The sequence below is a fragment of the Carassius gibelio genome, chromosome A17 (genome assembly GCF_023724105.1).
Source record: "Carassius gibelio isolate Cgi1373 ecotype wild population from Czech Republic chromosome A17, carGib1.2-hapl.c, whole genome shotgun sequence".
Lineage (NCBI taxonomy): Eukaryota > Metazoa > Chordata > Actinopteri > Cypriniformes > Cyprinidae > Carassius > Carassius gibelio.
In genome coordinates this window covers 1,632,800-1,650,397 of record NC_068387.1, presented here as the reverse complement: position 1 = coordinate 1,650,397, position 17,598 = coordinate 1,632,800, and the positions used below count along the sequence as shown (strand labels likewise).

General features: G+C 35.5%; 1 protein-coding gene and 1 long non-coding RNA gene across 2 annotated transcripts; both read right to left on the bottom strand.

Moving 5' to 3' along the window:
- Positions 1-535: 535 nt before the first annotated feature.
- Positions 536-11,834, bottom strand: LOC128031496 (uncharacterized). The gene is made up of 3 exons (XR_008188097.1): positions 11,799-11,834; positions 11,535-11,667; positions 536-1,797 (listed from the first exon to the last, which is right to left on the bottom strand). It is a non-coding gene; the product is annotated as an uncharacterized LOC128031496 (long non-coding RNA).
- A 1,556-nt stretch (positions 11,835-13,390) lies between these two features.
- LOC128031486 (forkhead box protein A2) lies at positions 13,391-15,850 on the bottom strand. The gene is made up of 2 exons (XM_052619783.1): positions 15,528-15,850; positions 13,391-14,850 (listed from the first exon to the last, which is right to left on the bottom strand). Exons 1-2 carry the CDS (start codon positions 15,597-15,599, stop codon positions 13,693-13,695), a joined length of 1,230 nt encoding a protein of 409 aa, XP_052475743.1. The 5' UTR covers positions 15,600-15,850; the 3' UTR covers positions 13,391-13,692.
- Positions 15,851-17,598: the final 1,748 nt, after the last annotated feature.

The window sequence follows — 17,598 nt, the reverse complement described above, 5'->3', positions numbered from 1 at the left end:
CTACAGTAGCTATATTTCTAATAAATGTCAAAAAATCATTTCCTCTTTTGTATTCTTCCTTACATTTTGTGTGTGTGTGTGTGTGTGTGTGTGTGTGTGTGTGTGTGTGTTTGCACCCAACTCCCTTCCACGTCAAAACCTCATTACCCCTCTTGGTTATTTAAAGTGCTGCTTGACTGACTGACAAATATTAATATTATACATTTATGCAAAACAGAATCTGTCCATTTTCTAACAAGAGGCAGATTTTCTGTCACCCCACCCCGAGCACTGATACACTTGGGGGACGGTCGCATCCAGTAAAGTGGAGTTCACAGTGCCCCTTATGCAGCATTCACTGCTGCATATACACTCTTAAAAATAAAGGTTCTTTACTAATATCTATGGTCATCTTTATAGTTGAAAAAAATAAATAAATAAAAAATCATGCTAAGAAAATAAATATTCTTTTAAGAACTGTTTTCTGATAGCTTTTTTGGGAAACCAAAATGATTCTTTCATGGCATCACAGTGAAAGTACACTTAAGGCGACAAATTACAAAATATAATGCAATTTATTATCAATTAGAGACTTGCGAGCTCTAAATATATTTTGCAATTATTAACATGACAATAAAGGTATACTGGCTCTATCATCATCTTTACTATAACTCTTAATCATTATGGTTAGATTAACTATTGTGCACTTTATACCTGCAAACAACCATGTGCACTAATTAAACTTATTAAATAATTATTCCCTAACTGCTTTTTCCTACTTTATATTTTTATTTTTGACTTGCAGTACTGTGCAGTACTACTCAGAGACAGGTGGCTAAATGTCCCTCTGCACTAGCTTTGTGCTCTTTCAACTTAATTTACATTGTTTACTTCAAATATGCTCTTTTCTTAAATGATTTTACATTAAACACATTTTAAATTAACAAAAGGTGTGTATTTCATGGATTAAAATGTTTAATTGTGATTGCATTAAATACGAGTTCAATGGAAATAAATTTAAAGCGACAAGCGACCACTCTCTCAATCAGCTCAAAACTAGCTTAAAGTGAGTTGACTTTTAGATGAACGAACCACACAAATTTCCTGTAGTAACAGTGTGATTTTCACTGGATTTTTAAAACACTGAGAGACCTCATAGGAGGTTCAATAATTTTACCACATTTTTCTGCATTTAGTAAGCTGTATTAATAGTCATGATGTTTATTTATTTAAAAAAAGGGATTTGTTTATTTCTATTTAAGCCTATGCCTGTTTATGATGGCTAATTAAGAATCCATAGCTCCTTAGGTCAAACTGTACTCAGAAAGCAGACTTTAATAGGCCAATGAAGAGTCTTAATTGTTCAAAGAAAAGGCAGGCTGAGAGCATCAGAGTTGAGTCGGTGACTCCGGTTGGCTGTCCTGTTGGTGTGGGCGGTCGTTCGTGTCTCCAGGCATGGCAGCCTGTGTTTGCAGTTGTCCCTAACAGCGCCGACCGACTCCAGCCCAAACACCTGTGTTTGCTTTTACGCTCACTCCCCCAATCTTCTCGGTGCAGGTCACATGATCGGCAGATAGCCCTGGCACCATGGGAATACAAAAGCAGGGGCTCTTAGCACAGTTAATCATTAATGTCAGGCTTCCTTGTGCCCCTCTCTCTTGACGTTGCAGATGTGAATGTTATCTTGCTCATGCATCCAGGTCAGACGTGACTGAGGGTAGCTGCAGGTGAACGTGGCTGATGGAAAGGGTTGAACCAGCAGTTACCAAAGGAAGGGGCATGGCACGACGGTGAAGTTGATTGCTGATTGGTTCAGATCTAAAAACAGAAGCATATTCGACACAATTAGAGTGTAAAGTATTTGTAAAGTATATATATTTATAATAATAATAATAATACAATTGAAGGGAGAATGGGTAAATATATTCACACATAGTATAATATTACAAGAATACCCATTTTTTGGTAACAAAAACATCTGTATTCCAGAAAACACATTGAAATATAATGTAAAACATATAGCAGCAACCACTGGGTTTGACATGGTAACTGAGAAATTGAAAGCGATAATAGAAGTTAAAGTAATATGTGCTAACATGGAACAATACATCCGTCTTTAAGGAATTAAGCTGGCTAAACCACAATCCTGTTCTGAAAAGATACTCAGATTGTACTTCTGCCCAAACTTGTTATTGGTTATTCCACAGACTCCAACTACCCCCATACAATTCCCCGATGCAAATACACTTACAATTAAAGGTTCTAAAAGGGAGTTTCACAGAAATTCCATAGAAAAACGATTTTGGGTTGCCCAAAGAACCATAATTTTCTTAGTGTAAAGACATTCTAATCATCAAAACATCCTTTTCACCATAAAAAATATATATATATATATATATATATATATATATATATATATATATATATATATATATATTGTGGAATGGAAAGGTTCTTCGTGGAACCTTAGATACCATCCCTTTATTTTTAAGAATATTGACCTGTTGTTGAGTTTAACATATGTTCAAGAAAGCAAGGTTTTGATAGGTAACAAAGTTGTAGTGTGTCCATAGTTAATCATTCCTAACAATTAATGTGTATATCAATTAAAAGTTTTAGATAGAGGTTAAAAAACTAAGTAAAAGTACTCAGCATAGATCTACCCTAGCTATATATATATATATATATATATATATATATATATATATATATATATATATATATATATATATATATATATATATATATATATATATATGTAGGTCTGAGGTTAAAATTTGTTTGTGAGTCACCTGCGCATTGTCATTGTACATACTTGTTGTAGTAGAATTATTTGCTTTAAAACAAATATGGCTCATTCATTGTTATTATTATTGAAAAACAGTATGTGCAATCTAAAGAAAAGACAAACCTTTAACTTAAACTATATGTAGAAATATCACTGAACCCACAATGTTCAGATTTACACCACACGCTGTTTGTTGGTTCACCCTGGACGCTAATGATAAGAGCTTGGAATATGAGTTCACCACAGAAATCACTAGTTAACCAGAGCAGATGCCTCCCCCTTCCTCTGAAGAAACTCCCACCCACACACACACATGCATTATCACACTGCTCCTGTCAAAGAAATAAAAAGCGGATTATGAGGCATATTTCCTGAGCCCGGTCCAATGGGGAAATAAATAGTTCATTTGTTGAGTCAGAGCAGGCCCTAACCGTAGTGCGCTTTAAACAAAGGTGTCTGTTTACCAGCAGCAGGTAGAAGATGGATAGCTGGTTAAACATTGCTGGCATACCTGGCCGGTGCCATTGGCCGGTCAATGAGACCTACTGAGGGGACATTGTGTAGCTGGGTCTTATCTCTGGTGTACTCTTTGAGACCAGACCTGTTAGTGAGCGAAAGGAACGTTTAAAGAGATACAGATTGTAATGTTTGAGCTTTGGGCTGATGTGTATAGCCAAAGTGTTATCATTTAGCATTTCTGAAAATAAGTTAGAAGGAAATTGTTGGAAATATATGATTTAATGAAGCAGAATGTATTAAAAGAGTTAAAAGATGACAAATGCTAAACATTTTCAGTGTTCTTTAAGAGCTGGACTAGTGGTCATCTTGTTTAACTTAACATACATATATAAAATAGTATATATATATATATATATATATATATATATATATATATATATATATATATATATATATATATATATATATATGTTCAGTTGTCAACATTTGAACTGGATCACAAAAAAAAAAAAAAAGATAATCAAAGTTGTCCTACGAAAAGAACGGGTATTGTTTTGGTTTTAGGACAACTCTGATTGTTTGAAAGGTTTTGATTTTAAAATGAAAATTTGTACATTTAAATTTAAATTTCACTTTTGATGTGAATAGCCATTTCAATTTAAGATGCCATTTATTTATATTATAATTTAGTTTTGTTGTTGTTGTTGTTGTTGTTTTATGTAAAAACTTTGGAATGCCGTTTTATGCATAAATCCATCATCAGATCAAATAAGTAAGTTCTGGAAAATTTCCTAAATTTAACAGAATACAAGATTAACAGACATACCTGGCCCTTAATTTTATTTAATATTTTGCCCTATTTTTTTATAGACGAATGTGTAAAAAAAACGTATTACTCAAGCCTTTCACAGCTCATGGTCTCTCGTTTAATCAATTACCAAAATACTGTATCACTTTTACGTAAATTTTTGCAAGTCTCACTTGGGTACACGTAAAAGTCCTTCAGCAGGGTGTGTTTTCATTCGTGTGTGTTCCCATAACTGTATCCTTGGCATGTTCCGGTACTTGCTAATCACCCAGATTTTGTGTGTTTCATCTTATATGAGTCAGTCGTTCTCAGCCGTTTCTGTGCAGTAGAGACCTGTGTCGTGTTTCAACACAGCGATTCTCAGCACCCATAAATTACACAGTGGTGGCAACTTAAAGAGGTGCTGAACAGCCATGAACAGAGCTTTACTTTACTATCAGTGAAGCATAAGACTGCACTATCCCACACACGACCTGTTCACACACACTCACACAAACGTGCATACGTACATACATCCATTCACATACTTAGAAATAAAAAAAAAAACACAAGAATATAAAACAAATCTTTTTTTCTTTCTTTTTTTCAAAGCCATTGAAGGTATTATTATTATTTTGGGTTTCATTAAAATCCAGCATCCTTGTGACAGAACTGTGAAATCTGTCATCTTTCATGAGATCCCACAGCTTAAGCCATTTTATGCACTAATGCCTTAGTATTAGTCTATGAGTCATGACAAGAATGAAACGATTCTTCTCATCAACTTCTAGCTGCCTAATACAGCCATAATTCCATATTATTTTTCTGATGTGTCTGCACTGTTAGATTAAAGAATATAACATAATGTACGGTGAGAACAAAAAAGAAAGAAAAAAAATCAGCGGTCAACCTGATTTACTTTAAACTAACTATAGGCTATTATGTGTGATGTACATAGAAAAAACTCAAACCCATATGCTCAAAAAATAGTATCAAAAAAGTGAACACAAAAGAACAGGATGCATACTTCAGTGTAAAACACATATGTGCCAATTAACCTAAAAATGACACTTAAATATAGTCAGAAGTCAAAAATATTGCTCAGTATAACTGAAACAAACTGATAATATTAGGTGTGTTTTTTTAAGGATTAGCTCAGACCAAAATAATGTATATGGGTAACAATTTACAATATCTCATTTGTGAAAATTAATTAGAACAACAATTAGTTAGAGCTGTTAGTCTGTTAACATTAATGAACTTAAATTAACAAGCAATGAACACTTGTATTAACGTTAACAAAGGTTAACAAACAAGATAAAAAATATACTGCTCAGAGCTAGTTTATGTTAATGCATGAACTAATGTTAACAAATGAAACCTTATCAGAAAGTTGTCTACGTTTTATGGTGTGCAATCACAACAAAGAAGCACATGAGCTCTGGAACAGGTTTTTTTCTTTCCGAGCAGCCATCGCATTGTCATCCATCTTTCTTTTTTTACTGATCAAAGGAATCGTGTGAATAGATTTCTTTGGCTACCACTCATTTGTGAAACACATCAGAGATCAGAGAGCTACTGTATCATTAGCACACAGCCCATATTAGAACCCTTATACTAGACAAGATAAGACTTGGCCCTCACACCGCAGTCTTGACCCTCTTTTTGCCTCAGTCTTTCCCCTTAAACGAGAGCACATGCAGAGGTGAAGCCCAGCCAACGAGATATACAAGCAATATGTAGCATAAGCATGTTGGTTCCCTAAATTAGGAAAAACATGCAAAAGTATCTACATGGCCATACAGTACAACATACAATGAGAATTAAACACATGGAGCAGCTGGACTCTTATCTGAACGAAACCCAGCAACAAAGGAGCCCTAAGACTAAGAGGCTTGATGCATGGGAAAGCTATGGGCCGGCTATTGTGACTGCCCTTCTGCTGAGCAAATAGTCCAAACTGTTCATTCCCCGTCTTCCATTCTCTCTCCGGCACATTGTTTGTGTCCTTGCATTTCATTCGGCAAGGAAGATTGCTCTCAGGCCCAGTGAGCAAACAGTCCAGAAAAGAGCCGGCTATCTTCTGCTGTTCCCAGGAGAACTAGCATTTTGATTTGGGCTCCAAGCTGTCAGAGGATTGGAGAGTTGATGTCAGGGCGCCTGAATTATTGCTTTAAGCCGAGAAGGGGGCTGACAGCGTTTATCACCAACTGTTCAGTAAGATGTTTCCTCGTAATTATGCCCTCGACTTCGGCCGTGAGCTCCTCAATTGTTGGCTATTATACTTTATAGATGCAGGATGCCGCAGGACTCAATTAAGGATCTGGACTAAATAAACTTAAACATATCTGTGTGGATGGTTATTATTCTAGTCTGATATGGTGAGAAGTCATTAAGAACATAGTGAAATTCAGATTGTGTTGGATATTACACTAGCAGAAACTTCAGATCACACAGCATGTTCTGTTGGCAGTTTCAGGTCAAACGCAATTCAATATGTGCTTCTCTTTTTGGAAACTGAAATATTAGTGTCTATTTTTCCAAGTTCAACATTCATCCAAGCCAAACAACTATTCCTAAATGTCACAAAGGTCATATAGCTGTTATTTCAAGTACCATTTAACAGCTTAAATTAATTATAAAACTTATTGTGTTCTTGTCTGTTACTGTCAAAGGGCATCTCAAATGCAAAAAAAATTAATCTTCTCTATTCCCATTTTTCCCTTTTTCTATAGCTTCCAGAGAGAGAGCATTTGCATGTTAAAGGCAATATGAGTCTTAACCTGTCGCATAAAAGGCACGTGGATTTGTTTAAATTATGAAGCACCTCTAATAAATGTCTTCAGTGCTCATAGCCATCCCTGATTTGTTTCAAAGGTGGCCTCGTGGCAAGGCATCCTCCAACAATGCTTTGTTTTGCATGTAAAAATGGCTCTGAGTATGATTTGCATTGGTATAGGTTTGCACTGGTTGTAGAACGGTCTATGGGAAGAGTGACCTCAATGATGAGTTGAGCCTTTTAACTTCCTAATTCACAGTTATGGTAACGGTTGTTGCTAGTAATGTTGCCTGGACCAAACATACATAACCTTTACCTCTTTTCTTTTGTTCATTCTGTTTTTGTTGTTGCTGTTTTTTCAACAACACTGTGTTAGAGTGTTTTTTTTTTTCCATATGGAAATTGATTTTTAATGAAAACTTCTAAACCTGTAGAGACAAACCTGCTGTGAGTTCTGAGGTTGATAATCGATTGGATAAGCTTTTGTTAAAGCCATTTTTCAACTTATTTCATCTTATTTAAAAAATAATAATAATAATAATGTACTAACTATATATATATTAATCTGAAACCATTGCCACTGAAAAAGTGGATGAACACCAATGCACTCTGTTTTGAGTGTTTAAATGCATCTTTTCAAGGTACTTTAAATCATGCTTCAGAACTATTGCTATGCTATTCATGGGAATCAGCAATTGAGTTGCTTTTGTATAACAGTTAAACAAACTCTTCCAGTGGTTAGTATTGTTTTTAAATCTGGTTTAAAGAGGCCTCGTTAAAATGATCACTAACTGATGCTATAGTCATCGCTTCTGTAAACTGGAAACAAAGACATGCTTGGTGATAATAAATCATCTAAAACAATGAGGAAAGCTCTTGATCTGACATGAAATTGAATTAAACTGCCTGCTATGTGGCTGTCAGCGCGAGGAGAGGGGTTAAACATTGTGTGTCAGGGGACCACTACTGTGTAGCATCTGAGAGTATAAACGCAACAGAGGCTCATCCGGGCTTTTTAACAGGCAACACCCTAGACATTAATCTCTTTGTGATAAATGCATTTATACTGGATTAAACTGAAGATTGCCTTTAGTTTGAGAAAGTGTTGATGAATTATTTAGGTCTGAGTTGGGGGAATGTGGAGTCTCTGGGGACAGTGTGGGTAGAGATCCTGGATATGTATTTACTAGTAGGTTAAATCGGATTTGAAAATGAAAGAACATCAACTGGTATTTGCTCTCCCATCATGTTTTATCATGTCTACATTTGTTAAGTGGTTTACCAAACAAATCATTTGAATGTAAAATAAATACTGTTCATTTATAAAGAATGTTTATAAGCTGTCTTCTTCATCAAGTTTCACATTGCAACAGTTATAATAAACAGAAAGAAGCATCACTACAAAACTCTTAAATCCTGCAGCCAGATGTGTTTGTGTGTGTGTTTATTGTCCATGAATGCTCGAGGAAAAATATCCTCATGTATGTTGCATGAGTATGTCCATCGCCCTCTAAACTACAAGCTCCTCAGTGTTGAAAAGAATAAATAAATAAATGCAGAAATCACCTTTGTGACATAGCCCTCTCACGTACAATAAATTGGACATGTTCTATCTTGGAATAACCTATCGCCTTTACCATTTCAGCACTGGGAACACATGCAGGACACAATCGGATTTGCTTTTGTTATGCAGGGAATCACGCAGGGGCATCTGGGTTTGTTTGCCTTTGGTGAGAAATGGAGATTGGTTTGGAGGTCTGAATAAATTGCTGGCGTCTGTGTTTATTGCTTTCATTAAGATTTAATGAGTCAAGTGTCCTTCCCAGTGACTTAGATTTTACCCACAGCATTTGACCACAGGAAATGCTGGGCAAGTCTGTGAACTATTGGCATCTGTACCATGTAGACTTGTTTGTTAACGTAAGTGTAGGAAATAGCATAGGTTGTCATTTAATATCCTACTTACTTCATCCATAAAATGGAATCTGGCATTTATCCAGCCAATTTATCCCAAAAAGACACTGATGTTTAAGCAATAAATCAGGCGAATGGGTTTGTTGAATGGACATGTGGTTTGGCCTGTACGTCTAAGAATTTCACACCAAGCTGTTGGATGAGTGGGAACACAGGCCAGAACCATTACAGTCTTACACTATTTCCGCTGCATTTGCCATGATTCTCCAACCACAACACTTTGAATTCCGAGACAATCATCCAGCCTTTTTAAGCTACAGAATAATGGACAGTGTTCTTATTCAGAGTGTCTGAAGGGTTGGGCATGTACATGACATTAAAAGCATAATAAATAATAAAAAAAAAAAAAAAAAAAAAAAAAAATTCTGGTAATAATTAATTTCAAAACAATTTAAAACAATGCCACTTACTCATCCCATTGATTACTACAGTAAATTGCTCAAGAAAGGCTCATTTCGTGTTTTATTTTAAAAACAATTAGTCAGCTCATATCATATATCACATCTGATCAGATTATTGACTTAAAGAAACAGGTGTATCTGTTCATGCTTATAATATTACTCAGATTATACTTTTTTATGTATTAATTTATATTTGTTACTTATCCGTTGTTATTGGGGTGGAAACTCTCCTTATTCCAAAGCACGCAATCAGTTCAAGGTCATATTTAGGAAAATAATAGTGTGCTCCAATGTTTTCTGTCTGACTTTGTTAAACATGTAGACCAATTGATAAATATGAAGTACTATCAACAACACTGAAAAAAATGAAGATAAATAATATAGATTTCTTTGCATTTTAAATGGGAAATAGCTTTATAAACTATATTATTTCACCAAGCATTAGTACGCCACTTAAAAAAAAATCGTGGAAATATAATATGGAATTGTTGTTTTTATGTGTAGGCCTATTTACCCTATTAATATTTTATTAGAATATGTTTAACGGGAACATTTCGGACTAGTACTATGTAATCGTAGCCTATATTGCGCAGCGTTAAAAAAAATAAAAAAATAAATAAAATATATATATATATATATATATATATATATATATATATATATATATATATATATATATATATATATATATATATATATATATATATATATATATATATATATTAAAGACTATTTAAAAGACTAGCCTAATCCTGTTCGGCATATTGCAGTGAAACTACCTTTTTTAACTTTAGGGTGTAAGATTAGTCGTCTGGGTTGAGTATTAATATAGTGTGGGACAGCAGCAGGATTAAGAGTATTTGGTCTCAAATCGGGGCAGTGCGAACGGTCTCTCAGCAATGGGCTAAAGCGGCATTACAGCTTGTAAGATGGGTGTCCCGCAGATCTCCCTGGAGACCAGCTCCACTTGGGTGTTCCAGGACTGAGTTGAGTAAAATACGTGCTAAAGCCATTAAGGTTATTTATTTATTTATTTATTTTATTTATTTATTTATTTTTCAAAATTAGCTAATTTTGTGGTTTAGGTTACAATGTCAGTCGTTAATGTGCATCCAATTCAATCCAAATAAATCCAAATAAATCAAAGTTTCAAATCCTAGTCATGTAATTGTGCGAATTATTCGTTAACCATATTTGGCCTGCATTATGTATGTATGTGACGTTGCTACTTATGAAAGTTCTCCTTGAGATACGTTTTACTCCTAATGAGAATTTTGAGGATCAGTTGTTTACATTCATTTGCAGTATGATATGCAGATTGGACAACTCCGACGAAAAGCAATTAAACAGGGTTACCTAAGTGAGAAGGGAAAACACGCCAGGGGAAAAGCTGATCTCGTTGCTTTAACAACAATAATAGTTAGATTTTTAGATTTTGTTTTTATTTGTTTAAACTTGCAGCTTGTTAAAATAATGGATTTAAGATAATAAATATAAACCAACAATAAATATGTTTTAGATCTTAGCCTACTTTAATGTCACTACCCCACTCTATCTAAAAGCAGCTTGAACTTTTTCATTCCAGGCCTCATGTCTAAGATATTCACAAGTAAATATTGGTAATATATTAATAATAATAATAATAATAATAATAATAAATGATGATTATTATTGTTGTTGTTGTTGTCGTTGATGTTGATGATGCATGATGATGATGCTTTTTTAAGATTGTACAGAATCGACGGAAAATCTTAGAAGCTTTTTATTATTTTATTTTTCGTTGTAAGTGTAAACCTGATCTTCCTATAAATTTACATGTTAAAACTTATTTAGACTGATGTCAAACATTAGGTCTACATATATTGTATAGCCTACTCATGTTGATGGCTGTTGTTATTTGTGTCTCTGGAACGATGTAAACAAAACAGAAATTCGCCAGAAATGTTCTTCTTGGTTGTCGAAACGCTTTAAATGAGAGTCTTGTACAAGCGTAATTTGGTTGCAACGACTATGCTTTTATCTCCATAACAAGTTCGTTAGATTAAAAAACAAAACAACAACAATAAGAACTCTACTGTATATCTGAGAACTCCATTTGATGGGCTGCATTTGTTGGCATGGCAAAACCCATGCAAGTCTCCTGCAGTATCACTGGTATCAATCAGCTGGAATAGCCACCTGACAGTCGGCTGAAAGAGCCCCTTAACATCAGCACTTGAGCTGTGTCTGTTCAAGCGTCGAACTATATTGCCCCGAAATCAAGGTTTCACGCACAAACCTCCAATATAAAATCCCTATCAAGCCAAACACACGGCATGCATCGAAAGCCTAAGCAGTGAGCTGGATTAATCATGAAAATGTTCGTACCTGGAGCCTGCAGAACGGTATCGGAGCCTCTCCCGCTGCCTTCTGCACAGGGCTGGGAGCCTCGCGGCATTTATTTGAGCTCAAACTCTGTCACTGTTGACTTTAGCAACAAAGCAAAGATTTCACTGCCCCGCTAGTTAAAAAAAAAAAAAAAAAAAAACACTGATTATTTTACCAAGATATTGATCAGTGCGTTATAAAAATTCAGCCTAGCATTATGTCTAAAACAAGGGGCAGCGACATTTAATTTCTGTGTAAATTTACCTAGAAGTGACGTGCTCTTATTCAAAGTTTACACTCGTGTGATTTGATTGCTCATGTACACATGCTATATGTATTAATACCGCCTTTTTCACTGTTTACCAGTTTTTGTTTATTCGCAGATCATGGGGGTTTGAAATACAATGGAATGGACTGAGAACTGAAAACACAGAGCTAACAAAACCAGGCCTTCTTTGCCATTATTCAAGATGAAGGAGAATTCACAAAGTGTACACATTGATGTGATACCCCAGGGGGATGATTTGTTGGCCACAGATGACTTCTTGATCTGCAAGTTTACTACTAAAAGGAGAAAGCCTGTAACAAGTTTTGCCTGTCAAATATGCTCCTGGAACATTTCTATATCTGATTTTATTAGGACAAATTTTTCCTGTTTTTAATGTTTTGATTTTTTATTTTTTTATTACATCAGAGGGGTTTCTAGTCGGAAAGAAACGAGAGACTTCGTAAAGATGACAGAAGACTGTTATTTTTATCAAATCAAATCAAAGTTTATTTATAGAGCAGTTAAAAAAAAAACATTGTTTTCCAAAGTGCTGTATAAGCATAATCAAAGTAAAAAAAAAATTACACATAACATAAATAACAAACAATAACACTAACCATATACATAAAAACAGCTCTCAAACGGAGTTCAATTCCAGAGCATAAAAACAAGCTTAAGTCTGGATTTAAAAACAGCAAGTGTTTGGGCCTGTCTAACATTTAGAGGCAAGTTATTCCAAAGCGTTTGTGCTGCAACAGCAAAAGCCCGGTCACATTATTATTATTATTATTATTATTATTATTATTATTATTATTATTATTATTATTATTACTATTATTATTATTATTATTATTATTAAGTTACGTCTAATAAAAAAACGCAAGTTTTCATTTAATATTTGTTGCAAAACTGGTGAACTGTTAGCCTATAATTTGCTAGATTTTTACATCAAAGAGTCTTGCGTCTAATTCATAAACGAGTCAAATGGGCTCGGGCTTTTTTATTTATTTTTGTTTATTATTATTTTTATTTAACTAATTTAGAAAATGTTATGTCATTAGGCATATACTGTGCCTGTATAATATATATATATATATATATATATATATATATATATATATATATATATATATATATATATATATATATATAATGCAAAAAAAATTGTCGGTTTTAACTTGGGTTTCCCGCTACATTTTGTTGTCATTTGTCATTGTTGTACATTTTGAATATAACTAATACTGATTATTTGGGGAATTTATGAATGTTTAGATAAGTTTGTAATTAAAAACATTTTAGCTTATTTCATTTATCAGAAGAAAAAAAAGAAAAAAAAACTTTTTTTCTGTTTTTATTGTTGATTTATTATTCAACAGGTTGAATTCCTATTATTCGTCAGGTTGAAAATAGCAAAGAAATTAAAATAATTTAACTGTGGCAGCAAATCTGCATCCCTCTCAACTAAGTGATACAATATATACATATATAAATTGATAATTCTTTGAGCAAAATTACATTTATTATTATTGTTTTTGTTGCTGCTGTTTTTGACGACACAACACAAATGAGTGAAAATCAGAATTGCGAAAACATTCCAAATAACACTTTAATATAGATTCTGTTCTTGTCATCAACTACAAGAATACACATTTACAAGCCATAAATAAGTTTACACAAGTGATTCAAGAACTTCAGTCCGTCCTCAGTTCTGCGGTGTGAATTTGGTCCATTTTCAAAAGCCGGCTCGAAGAGTTCCTCACATTGTCAACATATCTTTTACAAAATAATTACTAATGAACATCTAAATTAACTGGGAACGTCAAAAATCAGAATACATATACTACACAAACATTTTACAAATGTACAAATTTTCATAAGGTCCGTGAGAGTTTAGGAAGAGTTCAGGATGGGCCTGGAGTACACACCTTGATAGTAAGATGTGTCCGGCGAATCCAGGCCCACTTTGCTCGCCATGGAGCCCATGGATAGCGCGCCGGCCATCGGAGAGCCGTAACCGTAATGCATCACCTGCTCGTATGCCTTTAGGTCCATTTTGTGATGCTGTTGCTCCGAGGACATGAGGTTGTTGATGGAGAAGGGGTGATTGAAAGAATAGTGATGTTCTGGCTTCAGGTGTCCATCATGCGCCAAAACAGAGTGATGTTGGACCAGGAGATGCTGCGCTTGGGAGGTCGGGGAGGCTCCGTGGTCCGGGCTCAGACCCTGAGCCGACTTCATGTCAGACAGGGATCTTTTGTGCTCGTTGCTAGACGAGTTGGAACGAGGAGATTCGTTCCCGTTGCAGCTTTCGGAGCTGCTGTTCGAGCCGCCCTCCGAGGTTTTCCGACCCGGCTCCTTGCTCAGTTTCTTGTCACACTTGAAGCGCTTTTGCCTCCTCAGATAGCAGCCGTTTTCGAACATGTTTCCGGAATCGGGATGAAGGGTCCAAAACGAGCCTTTACCCGGTTTATCCGGGGAGCGCGGCACTTTCAGGAAGCAGTCGTTGAAGGACAGCGAGTGGCGGATAGAGTTCTGCCAGCGCTGCTGGTTCTGTCGGTAAAAAGGGAAAAGGTCCATTATCCACTGATAAATCTCACTGAGGGTCAGCATCTTACTGGGCGACTGTTGGATGGCCATGGTAATTAGAGAAATGTACGAGTAGGGCGGCTTGGCGTGCGTGTAGCTCCTCCGGTAGGACTTGGGGTCTCTTGATCTGTTTATGGTTGACTGGCCATACATTGGGCTCATAGCATTCATATTACTGTACGAGGTTAAGGCGTTCATGGAGGGCGCTTGCGCTGCCATGGGGCTCATGGTCGGGCTCAGGGCTGCGCTCATGCCCGTCATCCCTGCTCCCATGCCGGCCATCGCTCCCGCGCCGGGAGACATGCCGGTCATTGAAGGACTCATACCCGTGTTGACATAGGACATGTTCATGCTGTTAGCTGCCGTCATGTTTGCTGTCGAACTCATTCCGGACATAGTCATGTAAGTGTTCATGGAGTTCATTCCCAGTCCGGTGTTCATGTTGCTCACCGAGGTGTAACACTGCGAAAGAAATCAGACAATACGATTAATTAGGCTACAATGCAACTCCAAACAGTACATATTTAGAATCGCTGGCTTCGCTAAACTGAAGAGAAGCGTTTTATATTTTTTTATTTTTAATTTTATTTTTTGTAGCATGGGCTATAATTAGTTTTATATAAACGTTAATGTTTTGTATTATTATCATTATTATTTAATAGTTCTTTTTTTCTAACGAATTCATCTGGAGATAATGTGTCATGGGGTGTTACTAAAGTGAAAGTCTTTTCGGGAGGCAGATAGAAGATTCCAACATATTAAAGGAAACCCCAGTTGTAGTCGATATTAGGCTACCACCGCTCAGAAATGTTAAACCAAGAACAAGTAGGCTTTTTGTTTAAAAGTCAAATATCCGGTTATTTTCGCTTCCGAACGCCCGATGTTGTTGAATAAGAAACCCATGTATTCGTCGGTATCCATAATTGGAAATGAAAAGTTTGCATTGCATGTCAAGCACAACTTTGTTAGGATAGTGCAGGGCGTCGAGATGATGGGGGAGGATTTGGAGGCGCCTCAAGTCAATATTTGATCTCAAAGTTAATATTATCTCAGGGCTAATATTGAGTTGTATAAAACCGGATCGGATTTCGACGAGGAGAAAAAAAATACATATATATTTATTTAGGTGAGTTACCCACCTCGGGCTCTCCGTAGTAAGTGCTCCAGTCTGCTGCGTGTTCGTGTCCCTCCATTTTGACAGCACCTAGCATCCTTGAATAAAGTTCCCTCTACTTTCAAAACGCTTCCCCACACGAGAAATGCTGCTATTGTGGGTCCTTTGGCAGCCAAAAGGTGGTTGTTGGGGACCACGGGATACACTCGTGTCGTCGTCGTGCTGTCCTCCTGTCAAGGGCTGGCGCATGTGTGTGTGTGTGTATCTGAGATGATTGCAGTTGAAATGACGCCTGCTGCTGGCTCTTAACGCTGTGATATAGATCTGTGCGCCCGGGCGAGCCTCCAATCCCTACTGCTTCACTCGGCCCCTATTTGAATAATCTGCTCACACCTAGGCGTGAGACTTCTCCATTTGCCCCCTATTGTACACCTGCGCAGCTTGAAAAGAGCAGCCCCATCTGAAAATATTCATTATATCCTACTCTTATTGTATTCCAGCGGGAGAAAGGGGGGAATAGAAATTTGGACTGCTGGGAGAACAGTGGTTTGAAATCACATGCAGATAAAATAAGGGAGAATGGGTTTAAGAATGCCAGCACCTCTGGGTGTTCTTTAGTCTTTATTCGGATTATTCAACTGTCCGAGTGTTTTCATTCCAAGTTCGTAAGCAGTTTTCAAGTTCGTAAGCAGTATTTTATTCATAATCAATGGGAAGCAATAAAAATTAAAAAATAAAATAAATAAAAAATAACACCCTTCCATGGTATATTTGACCAAATCCATACCATTAGTATTATTATTATTAGCCTATTATTATTATTAAAAGCTTTTTAACCATTTACCGGTAATGAATATTATTTTAGAGCTAAATATACAAGTCCAATAAACATAATGTGTATCTGATCACTGAATTTGAAAGTAGGCTATTGTTAGTAGCTCTATTTATTTATTTATTTATTTTAATTTTTTACATATATAAATAGGACCGCTGTGATATAGGCCAGATGTTCTAAAATGTTTTCGCCTATTTTGAATTAATTTGTTTACCTGCGCTCTAGTTTATGTAACTAATAGCGGTACGCAGTTTGCTAATGTAAGAGCAGGTCATCGGTGTTGATTCTGCAGAGCTCAGTGGCAAGATTTGATTGCCTTCATTAAACAAAGTAGCCTAACATTTATACACTTTGTTTGACTTTCCACGATATCTAGCTGGTGGTGGTTTGGTGCACATGCTGAGGACAACGAAAATCAAATGAAATTAAATTAAGAAATACCTGAAGCCAACTAAAAAATAATAACTCATATTTTGATATCATTCATTTGGCCTTTTATAACTACGCATCTCTTGTTTTTGTGCAAAAAAAAAAAAAGAAAAAGAAAAAAAAAAGTGCGCCCTCTCTTGGTATACAAATTGATTTTCCACAGAAATAATTGAGGTTAGTATGCATAATTGTTAACACTTTGAAGTAGCGTTAAATGGAAAGTTTTTTTTAATTTATTTATTATTATTATTATTATTTCTATTTTTTATTATTATTTTATTTATTTATTGCATTTAATGTTCAATAGATTACTAGTTAGTTGGATTCAAACATGTCACAAAATTGTCCATGTATTTTCATACTCAGACGTAGGCTATATGAAATACTGATCTTTTAAGCATTAATTAATGAATAATTAAATATATTAATGACATTTTTTTTACAGTTATTGTCCGGTATCAGTTCGTTTTATAAACACATTTTTATCTAAATTTGCAGGCTTAACATTACCATTCCCTATTTGAATCAAATAATAAGCCTATTTCTTAAAATAATCACCTCTTTTTCGATTTGACACGTGTCTTCAGCATTAATCGTGTAGAATCAGATTAAGTGTGTATTTGCGTATAACAGGGATACAGTTTGCAAATATAATCACGGAGTTTATTTGGACCTGTGTATTGTGTAAAACGGTGTAAGTTTGACGCGCTCACAGACACAGCGACACGAACCAAATAACGTTCAGTAAATTCCTAGCAATTTCCTATTATGGTTGAACATGTATGCCACTGCACATCTTAAACGATGGTGGTTATGAAGACAAACTTTCTTG

Excerpts from the sequence above, each read along its gene's own strand:
- LOC128031486 (XM_052619783.1), bottom strand. The coding sequence starts at position 15,599 with ATGCTAGGTGCTGTCAAAATGGAGGGACACGAACACGCAGCAGACTGG. Across the intron at positions 14,851-15,527 it reads CTTACTACGGAGAGCCCGAG|TGTTACACCTCGGTGAGCAA; the intron begins GTGGGTAACTCA and ends TTTCTTTCGCAG.